Genomic DNA, 14,043 nt, shown 5'->3' on the forward strand with positions numbered 1-14,043 from the left:
CTTTTTTATCCCCTATGTGCTCTTGCCCTTTCATTTGCTCCTTTTGATTTTGTATTGAATTTAAGGCCATGTTACTTCTTCATAACCCATCCTGCCTAGCTGGAGAAATTATTTATCTCCCACTGACACCTGCCTACAGAGGAGGATTTCCATCTGGCATGGACAGGACTCCAAATTAGGAATCTCATGGGTTAAGGCCCTAGAAAGAAGGGGAGGTCCAGGAGAGCTGGCTAGTATTCAAACCTCCCTTCCTCCAAGCTCAAGAGCGGTGCATCCCAAGGTGAAAGAAGCACAGCAAAGGGGGCAGGAGACCTGAATGGATGAGCAAGGAGCTCCTGACAAAACTCCAACAGAGGAAGAAAGTACACAGATGGTGGAAGAGGGGACAGGCTACTTGCRAGAATTACAGGAATGCAGCCAGAGTATGTAGAGATGCGGCAAAGAAGCCTAAGGCCCATTTGGAATTGAGTCTGGCAAAGGATGTTAAGGGTAACGGGAAGGGCTTCTTCAAATACAGCAGCAGCAAGAGGACGACTAGGGAGAATGTGGGCCTGCTACTGAATGGGRMAAGGACCCTGGTGACAAGGGAAACAAAGAAGGCTGAATTACTGAATGCCTTCTTTGCTTCAGTCTTCACTGCTAAGGGCAGCCCTCAGGAATCCCAGAGCCTGGATGTGAGGGAGAAAGTCTGGAGAAGGGAAGACTTTCCTTTGGTTGAGGAGGAAAGGATTAGAGACCTTCTGGGCAGGCTAGACATCCACAAATGCATGGGCCTGGACAGGATGCACCCACAGGTACTGRGGGAGCTGGCAGATGTTGTTGCCAAGCCGCTCTCCATCATCTTTGAAAGGCCCTGGAGAACTGGAGAGGTGCCTGAGGACTGGAAGAAAGCCAATGTCACTCCAGTCTTCAGGAAAGGCAAAGAGGAGGACCCAGGCAACTATAGGTCCATGAGCCTCACCTGCATTCTTGGAAAGGTGATGGAACAGTTCCTTCTGTCTCCCATAACATCCTCCTAGATAAGCTCAGGAAGTGTGGGTTAGACGAGTGGACAGGAAGGTGGATTGAGAACTGGCTGAAAGGCAGAGCTCAGAGGGCCGTCATCAGTGGCGTGGAGTCTAGTTGGAGGCCTGTGGCTAGTGGYGTCCCCCAGSGCTCAGTACTGGSTCCCATCCTGTTCAACTTYTTCATCAGYGACCTGGATGAGGGGACAGAGTGYCTCCTCAGCAAGTTTGCTGATGCTACCAAGCTGGGAGGAGTGGCTGACACACCTGAGGGCTGTGCTGCCATTCAGAGAGCCCTGGACAGGCTGGAGAGTTGGGTGGAAAGGAACCTCTTGAGGTTCAACAAGCGCAAGTGCAGGGTCCTGCACCTAGGGAAAAATAACCCTAGRCACCAGAACAGTCTAGGGGCGGACCTTCTGGAGAGCAGCTCTGCAGAGAAGGACCTCGGAGTGCTGGTGGATGACAAGTTGACCATGAGCCAGCAATGTGCCCTTGTGGCCAAGAAGGCCAATGGTGTCCTGGGGTGCACATTAGGAAGAGCGTTGCCAGCAGGTCGAGGGAGGTGATSCTGCCCCTCTACTCAGYCCTGGKGAGGCCTCRTCTKGAGTACTGYRYCMRKTYYKGGSYYCCCMRKKSMARRRRRRMMWKGRRSYKSYKRARRRRRKYCMRSSKWRGGSYWMSAARRWWRWYMRRRGGSYKGRRSMMCYKSCCTATGAGGAACAGCTGCGAGAGCTGGGCCTCTTCAGCCTGGGGAAGAGAAGACTGAGGGGGGATCTTATCAATGTGTACAAGTACCTGAAGGGAGGGTGTCAAGGGGACAGGGACAAACTCTTTTCAGTGGTGCCATGTGACAGGACAAGAGGCAACAGGCAGAAATTGAAGCACAGGAAATTCTGCCTGACCGTGAGGGGGAATTTCTTCACTATGAGAGAGACGGAGCACTGGACCAGGTTGCCCAGAGAGGTTGTAGAGTCTCCTTCTCTGGAGATATTCAAGGCCCACCTGGATGCAACCCTGTCTAATATGCTCTAGGTGACCYTGCTGAGCAGGGAGGTTGGACTAAGTGATCTCCAGAGGTCCCTTCCAACCTTACTGATTCTATGATTCTACGAAATCATGAAATTCTTTTCAAACATGTCTGAGGATGGAGGCTCTGCATATGCATGAAAGGGGCAGCTCACTAACTCYTTTTTCCTTGCAGTAGTAAGGCACTCAAAGTGAGTATCAGTGCTCTCGAATCACTTGCGAATTTACTGAGATATTGTAAACAGTAATGATGAAAGTAGCAGCTTGTTGTTGAGGGATGCAGGGAGAAGAGCTGTTCAGTGAGAAAGCACTAGAAGGCTTAGCTTAATGTCGAATTATCATCAGCCCAGGCTATTAGAAGTAGCAAGCAGAGAATGAACATTACCAATGTTGCAGATGTGAAAGTGTTGCAAGTTGCTCTGAAGGTGATGCAGGGGCAGGATGGAGCTCACAAGATGAGAAGCCTCATGACAAGACTCTCAACCACTGCATAATGCCTTGCCTACACACAAATCTGGCAGGGTGAGGTTCAAACAGGAAGAGCCCTTCAGTTCACAGGAATTCAAACTCCATTTTCCAGCAGGTCAGAGGTTCACACATGTTGGGGTGACAGCAGGGTTGAGCTCCTGGGGGGGCGGGGGGGGGTAAAGCAGGTAGTCCACGAAGTGAACTGCAGCAGTTCACAACAGCCATGAGGCAAGGGCTGGGCTAGTGTCCCGGTGTTCTCCTTCACCCCAGTTTTTATGACTTTCCCAAAGCTAACCTGAAGTTCATATCTAAGCTTGTTGGTAAACCAGCAGAACACACTCATGGCCTCTTGAGACAGATCTACCCCTCAGATTGCTTCTGGAGGTAGGGCAGAGTGCAGCACTTTTATCCCCAAATTTATATTCAGATGGGAATGAACCCCAGCATAGACATCACACAAGCATCACAACCTGCTGGTGCCCAGTGAAACACATTGAAGAAAGGGGATGTTGAGGTAGCACACATATTGCTTCTCTGGACCTTACAATAACCTGCAGTCCTTCAGTCCCTGAGGCTCCTGCACTGGCTAACCTTAACTGGGCCTTCTGTCAGCACAGAGAGTGATGCTGGTCCTTTGATTACTTCTTTCCCTAGATCCTCTGCAGTTTGTGTGGTCTCTGCTTTTCCCTTTATCTCCCTCTYCAAAGAGGTCTTCCTTCTCTCTCCAGAGCTGCATCTGAGACCCTACTAGGAAGTCTTAAACCTTTTTCCAGAAAGCCCTTCTCATACACACACTACTCCAGGTCTCCCCCATGCTTCATACTCTTCCCTAATCCAACTTCGTTATACTTACTTCTCATTTTGCTAGTACTCCTCCTTCCCACCTCATGCCCCAAGATTCTCCATTTTCTCTTCTTTCCCTCTCATCCTCAATGTGCCTTCTGCAGTCTCCTCCAGTTCGTACTGCCTACTCCCAACCATCCTCCTCATATCATGCATAGGCATTTTCCCATATCCTGTTTTCCACCCTTCTCCTTGAGGAATCACCTGTGGTAATCCTCTCCCACCACTCTGAATTTGCTTGGCAATYCTATGCTGCCATGCTTTTTATACTCCATCACAACACATACACCRCTACTTTCTGAATGTCCTTAAGTGACTTGTTCCCCACTCTGAAAAACTGTTTCTTCCATTCCTGTTGGGGAGCACAGGCTAAAACCAGGGTCCTCTTGGCACCTGCAGCCCAGTTGTTAGTATTACCTCAGCAGTGACTCTTCCCTCTCCAATATCGCCTCACATACTGCAGATCTGCGATTGTTCATTACCTTGTCCCCTTCCACCAAGCTGCTCAACTCCACCACTTTCTCCCAGGCTGTTCCTGCCTCAGTCTTGTCCCTGCTCTCCCCCTCCACTCCTTATTTCTAAGCCCCTGTACAAGAGCATCCCCAGGAGAAGAAACGATGTTGCTCCAGCAAGCACAGGGCCTGGCTCCTGCACCAGAGCCCCTTCTAATAGATGGGAAAAGGAAAAAACCACCCGCAAACTGGACAGCATCCTACCCCCTCTGAAATAGGGGAGACCAACCCTCCTGAAGAGGAGCACTGTTTCAAAGAGGGACAAGTGATCTGTGAAGTTCAGTTTACCTCAGTGAGAGCCATTTCTCTAAGTGCTCATATATTATTCCGAAAAAAGCAGTGGAAATGCTTTGGGGTATCTTCAGCTCATTTTCCCTTGCTAAAGAAAGAAACAGGCAAAAATTATTTGTTTTGTTTTAATTGATCACTGGTTAAGTCATAATACATTTCAAAGCAAAATCTTTTCAAGGACATTGTGCCAAACATTAAACCTATTCATTTTTTTAAAACAAGGTTTAATTTGACTATTTTACCTTTATATACATACAAGTATAGATTTTCATTTCACTAGTAGCAAAACTACCCAGTACATTGTGTTTTCTGATGAAAGATGGCAAAAATAGGACTCGAATATATATTCTGTCTTTCTGCCCACTCCAAATCAGAAAAATCACCGGTACAGAAAGTACAATCACAACTACTAGTAATTACAGTAAGGATCTCAGAACAAGCCAAGTCCTCATCATGGAGATGACAATTGCTTCTAGAAGACTAAACAGCAAATATACAGTACATTCCACTAAAGAGGGTTTCAGGAGCTCTCACAATGCCTCTTAATCCCCTGTTAGTAATAAAAACTTCCATGACAAACATGTATCCTTCATAAAATGACTGAGTTATTTTTGGAGCACATGTTCAAAGTCTGATGCAGCCTAAGCTGCGGTTTACAATAAGCTCACTCAGAGAGCAAGCACACATTGCAAGATTGATCGATATTAGAACAACAGCTCAACTGAGTCATCCCATCGCTTAATACACAACCACTTGGGACAYTGCTGCCAGCCACTCATGACCTGGTAAACAGAACCACTCTGCACTAGGGACAGACTCAAGTGGTGGGAAATTATACATTCCTCCTACAGCTTTGGCAGGTCAATCACCTGCAAGTTCTTGACAGAAAAGTGTCAACTGACCAATAAAGCACAGGCAACTGTACAGGACTTCTGAACTTATTTACAATTCAGGACAAAGCTAAGGAGCTAAATCACCACATTTATGCAACCCCTGAAATATTTCCTTTGAAAAGCAAAGAATGCTATGGCCAATGACCATGCAAACATACATTGACACCAACTGTTGTCAGGTGTCGGGAGGTGGAATAGCTTGTGTAGCCCAGCAATCCCAAAAGGCAGCTGAGACCTCAGTTATGCTCAGGCTCTGGTTCTGGTTCTGTTAGTGCAACGTATTAATCCTCTGCATGCAGCTTTGAGACAAAGTCAGCAAGGTACTCATTTTATGCCTGGCAGGACAACTTTGGAGGAACTTTCTGGAATCAACAAGAAAATCCAGATAAGGCATTTATTTCATGAGCACAAATCATTCATAAATGCAATACCAAAAACTTTGTCACTGTTGCATGGAAATGTTCTCAATTAGCACTGTTGTAGATTTTGTTTTCTATAACTGCTGGAAAAAGCTACCACTGATTAGCAAACTATTTGAACTTCACCCAAGTGACAAAGCAGAGGGACTTTTCCTCCATTTCATGCCTCTGTATCAGTACCCACTAGCAATATTAACTGCTTGATTTAATACGGATGTGAGCTTAACTGCTCACTTTGCTTTCTCTTCCCTGCTGATAAGTCAACTCCRACAGCAGTAGGAAACAACAGATGGAACCAACTGATATCTGCTAGATGGTCAAAAACATTGCGCTCTTCCTCCTTTGGCAGGTCCTACCACATGGACTCTTAACACTTTCTTATTCACTGATCTCTATTTCAACAGCTAGGTTGTCCGGCTCTCCAAATCTTACAACTAACATAACCAACTTCAGAAATAACTAGTGGAAACCAGCCTCATTTTATAGGCCCTCCTCCATAGCAACACCTTCAAAAAAGCCAATCTTCTTGTACTGCCACTTGTCTATAATCAGTCAATAATAGCACTTCCAAAAAAGACTGGAAAAGCAGGAAACACAGAAAAGTTTTGCCTACCAGTTTAGACCAGTCTTTAAGCATAAGCAGAAGTCAGCCAGCAAAGGGTGAATGAGGGAATAACTTTCAGATGCCTGTTAGAATCCAGATGTTCTCTACTGTTCTCTCAATCTATATCGCATTGTTCTTACTTTGCTTCTGCAATAGCAGTTGACGCTACCCAATTTTAAGAACTGGATCCTGTGAGGCTGCAATGAACAGTTACATTTCTTTTCCACTAACAGACAAAAAGAAACTTCGAACAAGAAACATGGTCCAGAAGGCACAATGAGGTGCAAGAAAAAAGGAGAAGCTTCACAACAGAGCTTTCAGTGCCACACGTGAAGCCTGGTATCTTCAGCCCTGGTGACACCACTTCCATTTACCTGAACCTCCAAGTTTTGCAATCAGCAGAAGCAGACAAAAATCTAGCTTTCAGGGCATTATTTCATTTCACCATTTAAAAATCTAACTGTGCATGGCATAACAAGCTGGAATGGAAAGTCTGCATTTTACACCCTCAGAATTCAAACTTTCTGACCAAGTCTCAGCTTAATCAATTTTCTTGCAGTATATATTGAAATTCTTTCAATTCATGGGACATTATTAATATAACTATAGTGACATACATATATGATGGTTTGGGTACAGTCCTATCCTGTAAAGCACACAACCATGAAGTTCAGAGGGTGTGAAAGGGAAGAGCACTTACATACAACTTCTACCATTTCTGATGGCTATTTCTAGAGGAGTTCAAATAGATCTTCTTGGACTTTTGTCTTTGAACAACTCCTTTAACAGCAACATTGTTTAAGACTTAATGTAAGTTCACATAAAGTTCCCCTTGATTTGCCTCTTCCAGATTCTATTAGAACAACGTAATGTATAAGCCTTAAACCTGTTCCTCATGATGTTTTATAATCTGAACACAGCATGCATTTACTGTGCTCATGCTCATTACTAAATGAAATTTCAAAATTTAAAAAGGTCTTACTGAAACTCTGCCTTTTTTGTACATTCCTGTATGCAGCACTGTTAAACATCAGTTAAACAAAAACAAAACCAAAGCACTGTCAAGATTTTAGAGTATACTGGATYTGTAGAGCCTTTCCTATATTCCTGGAATCTAAACTCAAAAAAGAGAAAGCAACAGTATAGAGGTGGTCAGGTAGTTCCCTCACTGAGGGCCAGAGCTGCTTAAGCCATAAAACAAGTTGAGGGTTTCTTCCAAAATTTGACTGATTTCAGTTATTGTCAAAAYGCCAGTGGAAGAAACCACTGCCAAGCTTCATGATTCTCCAGATCTTTAAAAAGGGAAGTTGATTTCATGATATCTTCAGCTTCAAATAAAACACCTATGCTCTTTTCCTGCTCACTTAAAATCACACCTAAAGTTCTTCTCTGCTGCCCAATAAAACTTTGAAAACAAGAGGGAACAAAACACTAGAGAACTGGTATCACCCAGAAAATGCTACCAAGCATACAAAGCAGACAGAAGATTTTTTCCTCCAAATTCCAGTGTGTTTTAAATCATGAACATATTCAAGAAAAGAAACTAGCAAAATGTCCCTCCAAATTCAGGTCCCTGAATATGCTGAAATGAATAGTTTTTTAAAAAAGTATGCAGCCAGCCACTACAGGGCAGTGCATCTATTTTTAAGCCTATTACTATATATCATCTGCTTTAGACCTGTTTAAAAAAAAAAAAAAAAAAGCATGCAGGTCTCCAACACATCTATTCTACCAGCAGAAGCCTTTAATTTCTACGGATGCAGACCCTGCATGACAAGAACTATGTCCCCCCCCCAAAAAAAAAAAAAAGAAAGAAAATTAGTTCCTTTACTCTAAATGAGATGTTACCTATTTTCATGAAGGAGAAACCTGAGATTTAAGACTGCTTCGGAGCAGCAACTGAAATACAGTTGCAGCTCTGAATACATAACCTTCCACCTGATTCTGGCCTCCATATTTAAAAGAAATCACAGTAATCGAATATATGTGTGTATATATCCAAACACACACCCTACTACAGAGAGACATTAACAGATAACTTAGATCTGAGCAACTATAAATTGCACCCCGTATTCACAAATTTCTATCCCATCAGCTCACAAGCTGGTTTGGCAGTAGAAAACCTCATGCAACGATACTGTTTACTTATCATTAGAAATCTCATTTTTTCCTGTTGCGCATTTGAAGAGTTGCATCTGACAATGTTATAGGTTACTTCTCAAATTAAGCATGAAAAATAGATACAATGGCAAGATGATTGAAATGTCTTTATCTACATAGATGGCTGAACTACATTGTTCCAAGAAAGGGCTACCAAAACTTTAATACACCATTTCTGACTTTTAGCATTTCCAAACTTGCTATGAGATTTGCAGTTTGTTATTATACAATTGGTTATTGGCATTTATTTACTCCAGCACTACTGAAAAATTGCCACTATAAGATGAATGACAAAAATGGCAAGTTTTGTTCTCAAGTTGGGTCTTTACCTATTTTGTACCAGCCAGCACGTGGAAAGTGTAGGAGCAGAAATGTGACACTACCAGTGAACCTTAATATTTTCACATACACTGATGTCATGCGTATCAAAATACAGAAGTTCAGACATGCAGAAAAAAATTAAAGCACTCTAAATGCTCTCCAGAGGACTTGTAAAGTAACATGTACTCATAACAGAGTAAAATGCTTTGTGCTCACACTTCAGCTTTCAGAATAACAGTTTCTATCATAGTAAAGTCCATTGGAAGGCACATTCCACTGAAATCAGAAGGAAAAGATACAATTTAAAGAACTAGGAAAATAAGCACTGGTCAGATAGTATTGCCTTCCAAAATTTGTAATTAATAAAAGAGGAACATGCAGATCTTAAAGTCAAGATTTGTTTCTATTGTTCATGATCTGTTAAAAAACAGCAACTCTGGCTGACTTTCCCACAGCTGGAATCTTTGACTAAACAACTAGTTGATTCATTGTAAGTAACACAGGTATTGTCTGAAAACATTTTAATTTACAGAATGATTATCAGATTGATTACGTAAAATAAAACTGAAAATATACACCTTCAGATTTGAGATAAGCCAAGCAAATGCACTGCCAATGACTAAAGCACTTTGAGTAAGGCGACAGGTAAACATCAAAATCAAATCACGTAAAACTAATAAGAATAACAAATTGAGGGAAAGAGTCTTTAAACAAAGATCTGTGGATCTGGAATGATTTACAATTGATACTAGTATACCAGATACCAGGAAACATCATTAAAATCCCATTTTACCATATTTAAAATTGAAAGGAAATCTCTACTTCCAGACTGATTCTTAAAGTACTGAGCAGCTGTTTGCTTAATGCATCTATATAATGCCTTATACTACAAAATATATCATATTTAAATGCATGATTTCAAACTGTTCTGAAATCACAGAAAAGTATTTCCTAAATTGYAGGCGCAGTAAGGTCATGACAGAGCTCAGCTCCATGGCTCAGCCTCATATTATTGGAAAAAATTCCGTAAGAGGTGAAGTTTTAGAACAGGGACTTTGATCCCTGGTTTTCAAACTCTGACCATGCATCACTCAATTCCATGAAGATCATTTTGGCATACTGCTCATAAGGCTGTCCTGTGGCCTGAAAATAAACAGAACAAAAGTATAAAATAGTAGGAATTATGATGTGGCTTAGGAAAGACTTCATCCTCTTTCATTTGCTATTGTAATGAACACAAGATTATAATTTTGCAAACACAGCTCAGTCCCCAATTACCACAGAGTTGAAGCCTCAATTTCCTTACATTACTTAAAAACTTTTAGTGTAATTGTTAAATTGAAACTGTGCTAAAACTACTTGCTATGAGAAGAACAGCTGAAAAACTATATTTTTAGAAAATAGCTCTGAAAAAACCAAATTTGCTCACTGTAAGAATTATTCCTGACAGTCCTTGCACTAGCACATAGCAATAATATTTAAGCACTGTTTCCAAGAATGCTCCTTTTGGATGATACTTCCTGGAGAAACATCTGTTGCTGGTTACGAACAATGTTCAAGTTCAACATTAAACACACTGAACTTTTTGCTCAATGGACAAGTGAGACAGAGCTACTGATTCCCTGTCTACTTTACAGCAGTCAAACCAGCCTCTGCAGTTAGTAAATATCCAGTCCCATAGGCCATAAGCCATTGTAAYAGGTTCTTTAACACAAGAGGGAAGCCTTAATTTCTCCTCTGGTAGCTTCCTCCTTTCCCCTGCCGCTCAGCTTTTCCCAGGTGTAGCACTTAAAGCAGCTCACAAAAAGGTCCCTGAAGTGTCAGAAAAGAAATCAAGAAAAAGATGACTGTCATATCTGACACTGATGAATCTGAGGGCTTGCACAAACAGCTCAAASCAGCATAAGGGTGGAAAAATAACACATGATCAGAGATAGGAAAAAAAAGGAGAAGAAAAAGGGATGGTCTTGTTTGTTATGGATGCAACAAGACAGATTTATTCAACTACCACTGACACACCAACCAAGGCATGCATTAATATTCAAATCAAGTATATTTAACATAGCTACATGTAAGAAATTGCCTAGAACAATGATTCTGAAGAAATTTTCATACACTGGGAAATTAACAGCAGCAGAAAAATGCAAGTTCTTCATAGCCAGCTGGAATTTTGTGTAACATATTTTTCAATTGCTGAGTGATTTCCAGCAGAGGTTTAACTGTTCCCCTCCCACCACCACCAAGTTTTGCTGTGGTAGACTCTGGGTCTTCATATAGTAGTAAATAACTTTAGAAGACCTGAAAACTCAGCTAGTGGAAACAAAGTAGATTCCACTAATCTGCATTAAAGCTGCCAGAAGTCAGAACCCAGCCAAACTGATTTTAGTGCTCAGTATGACCTTCAAAGGATCTTTTACTTGCTAAGATTGGTCTGTTAAATTCTGTGCTGTGTCAGAATGACCGAAAAAAATCTGCACTATCTGGATGCCACAGGCTACCAAAATCAGAAGACTATCCAAGCAAAGTGCAAAGCATCTAAGTTGCTAATCAAGAAACAAGGCTGTGTGATCTGTCAGCGACAGTAAAAGCAGTTTCTATTCTTTCTTTCTAAAAGAAGAAGAAAGAGAAAGCCAGCGGAACACTCACCTTGTCTGGATGAACTACAAGTACTGCTTTCCTATAGTACTTCTTAACTTGTTCTGGAGTTACCAAATCTGCCATACTAACTGGTTTCCACTTGTTTTCCCCTTCCCAAAGCACAGTATGAAGAGTGGATATTAACGCTCTGATGTTTCTCTCCTTTCCCTCAATCCATTCAAGAATCTGGGAAAAACAGAATGCATAAGAACTTCATTGCAACAACACATGTAAACATCCTCATTCTTTCTAGACACATAACCCTCACTCATTACTCTGTACAAGGTTACAAGATTAACACCTATTCTAGTTGGCATGCTGTTCTCTTCACCCCAGTCTTAATGTTCTTCAATCAGTTATCCAAGGTTGCTAGCCAGTCACATTTTACATCTACCACTAGAAATTCCCATATATTAGTTTGACTATAGAGATTCAGTCATGACAAGAGAAATTACTGAGATAGTTACCAATTATAAAATCCTGTATCATTAATGACAAGAAAATTGAGAAGAGTAATTAAAAACATCTGTTGCTACATTACTTTCCTGTGAGAGCATAACATTAATTTCTTTGCTGTCTTTAAGATTCCTACCTGACTGGTACACAAAAGTTCCAAATCATGCACATTAACCATTAATGACTACTTCAGTAATCTGTAGAAATGCACAACTGACGTGTTCTTTCAGATATCCCCTTGAAAGTTAATTAGAATAATCAGTCATTTCACAGACTTTATATCACAATATTCAAACTACTGTGATAGAGTGAAACAGCACCTTCATTTAACATCACATTATGTAATATGAAATTGTGCCCTCTACCAGCGCTGAGTTTCATAATAAAACATTCATTTCTGTTTACAGTGATTTATGTTAAAGGATAGTCCTGCAAGCTCTGCACACTTCAGATAAGATGCTTTGTAAGAACCATTTCAAGGACCCCTCCAAAATTCTTTTCTAAAGCACAAGGACTTCAAACACAATTGTGAAAATATATTAATGCTTAGTGTTATCAACAATATAACAAAAAACTAAACAGCTGATTAGATAACATCCCACAGACTATAAAAACTTCTATTTAATAGTGTATCTCTAAAATAGCATTGTTTAGTAATTTCTCAGGATGTCAGTAGTAGTAGTTTACTAGTAAACRCAAGTAAATGCTCCAACTGAAAACAGCTCATCTCATTTTCCTGTTCTTTAAAAATTACAGTTCTATATTAACAATTAAATCAGTCTTTGCTGGGGAAACACTGAAGATAAAGAGCAATTCTGGCTTAAAAAACAGACCAGCAACAGTGCTGGTTCTTAAGTCTCCAAGTTTAGCTGAAAGAAGAGGGAAATCTCTCTCCCTCTTAATTGTCAGTAGTAAGTTAATCACAGTCAACAAATCTAGTTTACAATTAGGCAATGGCCTTTTATTAATAAATGGCTAGCTTTAAGGAACAGAGTATCAGGAGAGAGGTACCTAACTTCAAAACTAAGGTTGTATCCAAATTGTTCTCTTGAATTTCAGTTGTGTTACAATATTCTCCATACTATGAAGCCCAGTTTTCCCCATATTTTTCTGCCCATTATACTCTTTTCCCCTTTCCAKTAAAAGAGAAATAAAAAAATCAACTCTTGTTATCATTTCATGCAAGATGCATGYAAGATTACATTACCATCCCTTCTAAACTTTTTAGCTTAGAACAGCATACCTGCAACACAACTCATTACATCTCTGCTGCTTTGTTATCCCCACATTTATATGAAAGTTTTACCAATTCAGAAACCTTTGGGGGCTTACACACTTTGTGCAGTAATATCCCTGCTACTTCATTACCCACTGAATGTAGTTTATGTTAATTTGTATAATCACATGACAASATCATTCACTGCAAATAAAATATTTCTGCTTTATCCATTTCTTCTGTCACTCACTGTATCTTCCTGCTGTTACCAGCACTTCTAAGCAAAAGCTCAGATTTACCCTTGAATCAAAATCATTATTAAACAAACCTTCAGTTTTAAGGGGTCCATATCTTTTGACATTTCTTGTTTTCTCATCTCAGCAATGGTCTTTGGTCCCTTTTTATCAGATTTAGCTGAAAACCCTTGATTAGATAGGAGATCCTCAAAGTCATTTTCTGAAACCTTTGGCTTTTGACCTATAAAAGGAAAAAAATACATGAAAGTGCTTTCATATAACTTGGAGAAATGCAAGGCACTTAGATACAAGTGTCTGGCATTTCTCATTACCATGATRGATACCCTGGAGTAGCTTGATAAACTCTAAAACACTAAAAGACAGGAATAGAAGTGGTCAATGACAAGGTTTCAGTCCAGCAATACAGACCCTCATACATGTGACAACCAATCCTTTTTCAGTAATTGCAAGTAGATTTGGGGGAGTGAGTGCACACTTTTACTTATTAGGGTTTTTAGAAATGATTACTTAATAGAAAAAAACTATTTCCTGTGCAGTAGTTCCACATGACCATATATTCTAGTCAAGAATGTACTGTACATTTAAGTATGTTGAAACTTACATAAAATAACAAAGCATTAAAATATCAACAAGAACAGTTGTTACAGGAAACAGGTTTTAACTGTATCCCAAAATTTTACTTTTCAGCATATCATTAAATAATAGAGTTTGGAAGGGTCCTCTGGATATGATCTASTGCAAACCCCTCAATGGCAGCAACAACTAGATTGCTAAGAGTATTGCTCAGCTGCAGTTTAACTGTTTACTCAGGCTGAGATCCTACAATATCTCTGGGTCCTTGTTCTGGGGTTTGACCACATTCACTGTGAAAGTTTTCCTGTTATCCAGACATCTCTACATTTCAACTTCTGCCTCCTGCCTGTCATTCTATCCCTC

At 40.6% G+C, this 14,043-nt stretch overlaps 1 protein-coding gene across 4 annotated transcripts in view; it reads right to left on the reverse strand.

Annotated features, from left to right (window-relative positions):
• Positions 1-4,266: 4,266 nt before the first annotated feature.
• Positions 4,267-14,043, reverse strand: part of GAK (cyclin G associated kinase) — a 77,536-nt gene continuing 67,759 nt past the window's right edge. For all 4 annotated transcript variants that reach the window (XM_085317436.1, XM_085317427.1, XM_085317417.1 and 1 more), the window contains 3 exons: positions 13,179-13,327; positions 11,188-11,364; positions 4,267-9,684 (listed from right to left, as the gene is read on the reverse strand). In XM_085317436.1, the coding sequence (XP_085173562.1) occupies positions 9,583-9,684; positions 11,188-11,364; positions 13,179-13,327 (428 nt within the window). In that variant the 3' untranslated portion in view covers positions 4,267-9,582. The remainder of the gene's footprint in view (positions 9,685-11,187; positions 11,365-13,178; positions 13,328-14,043) is intronic.

Source organism: Rhea americana, unplaced genomic scaffold (genome assembly GCF_003343005.1).
Source record: "Rhea americana isolate MKP2758 unplaced genomic scaffold, rheAme1 scaffold_115, whole genome shotgun sequence".
Lineage (NCBI taxonomy): Eukaryota > Metazoa > Chordata > Aves > Rheiformes > Rheidae > Rhea > Rhea americana.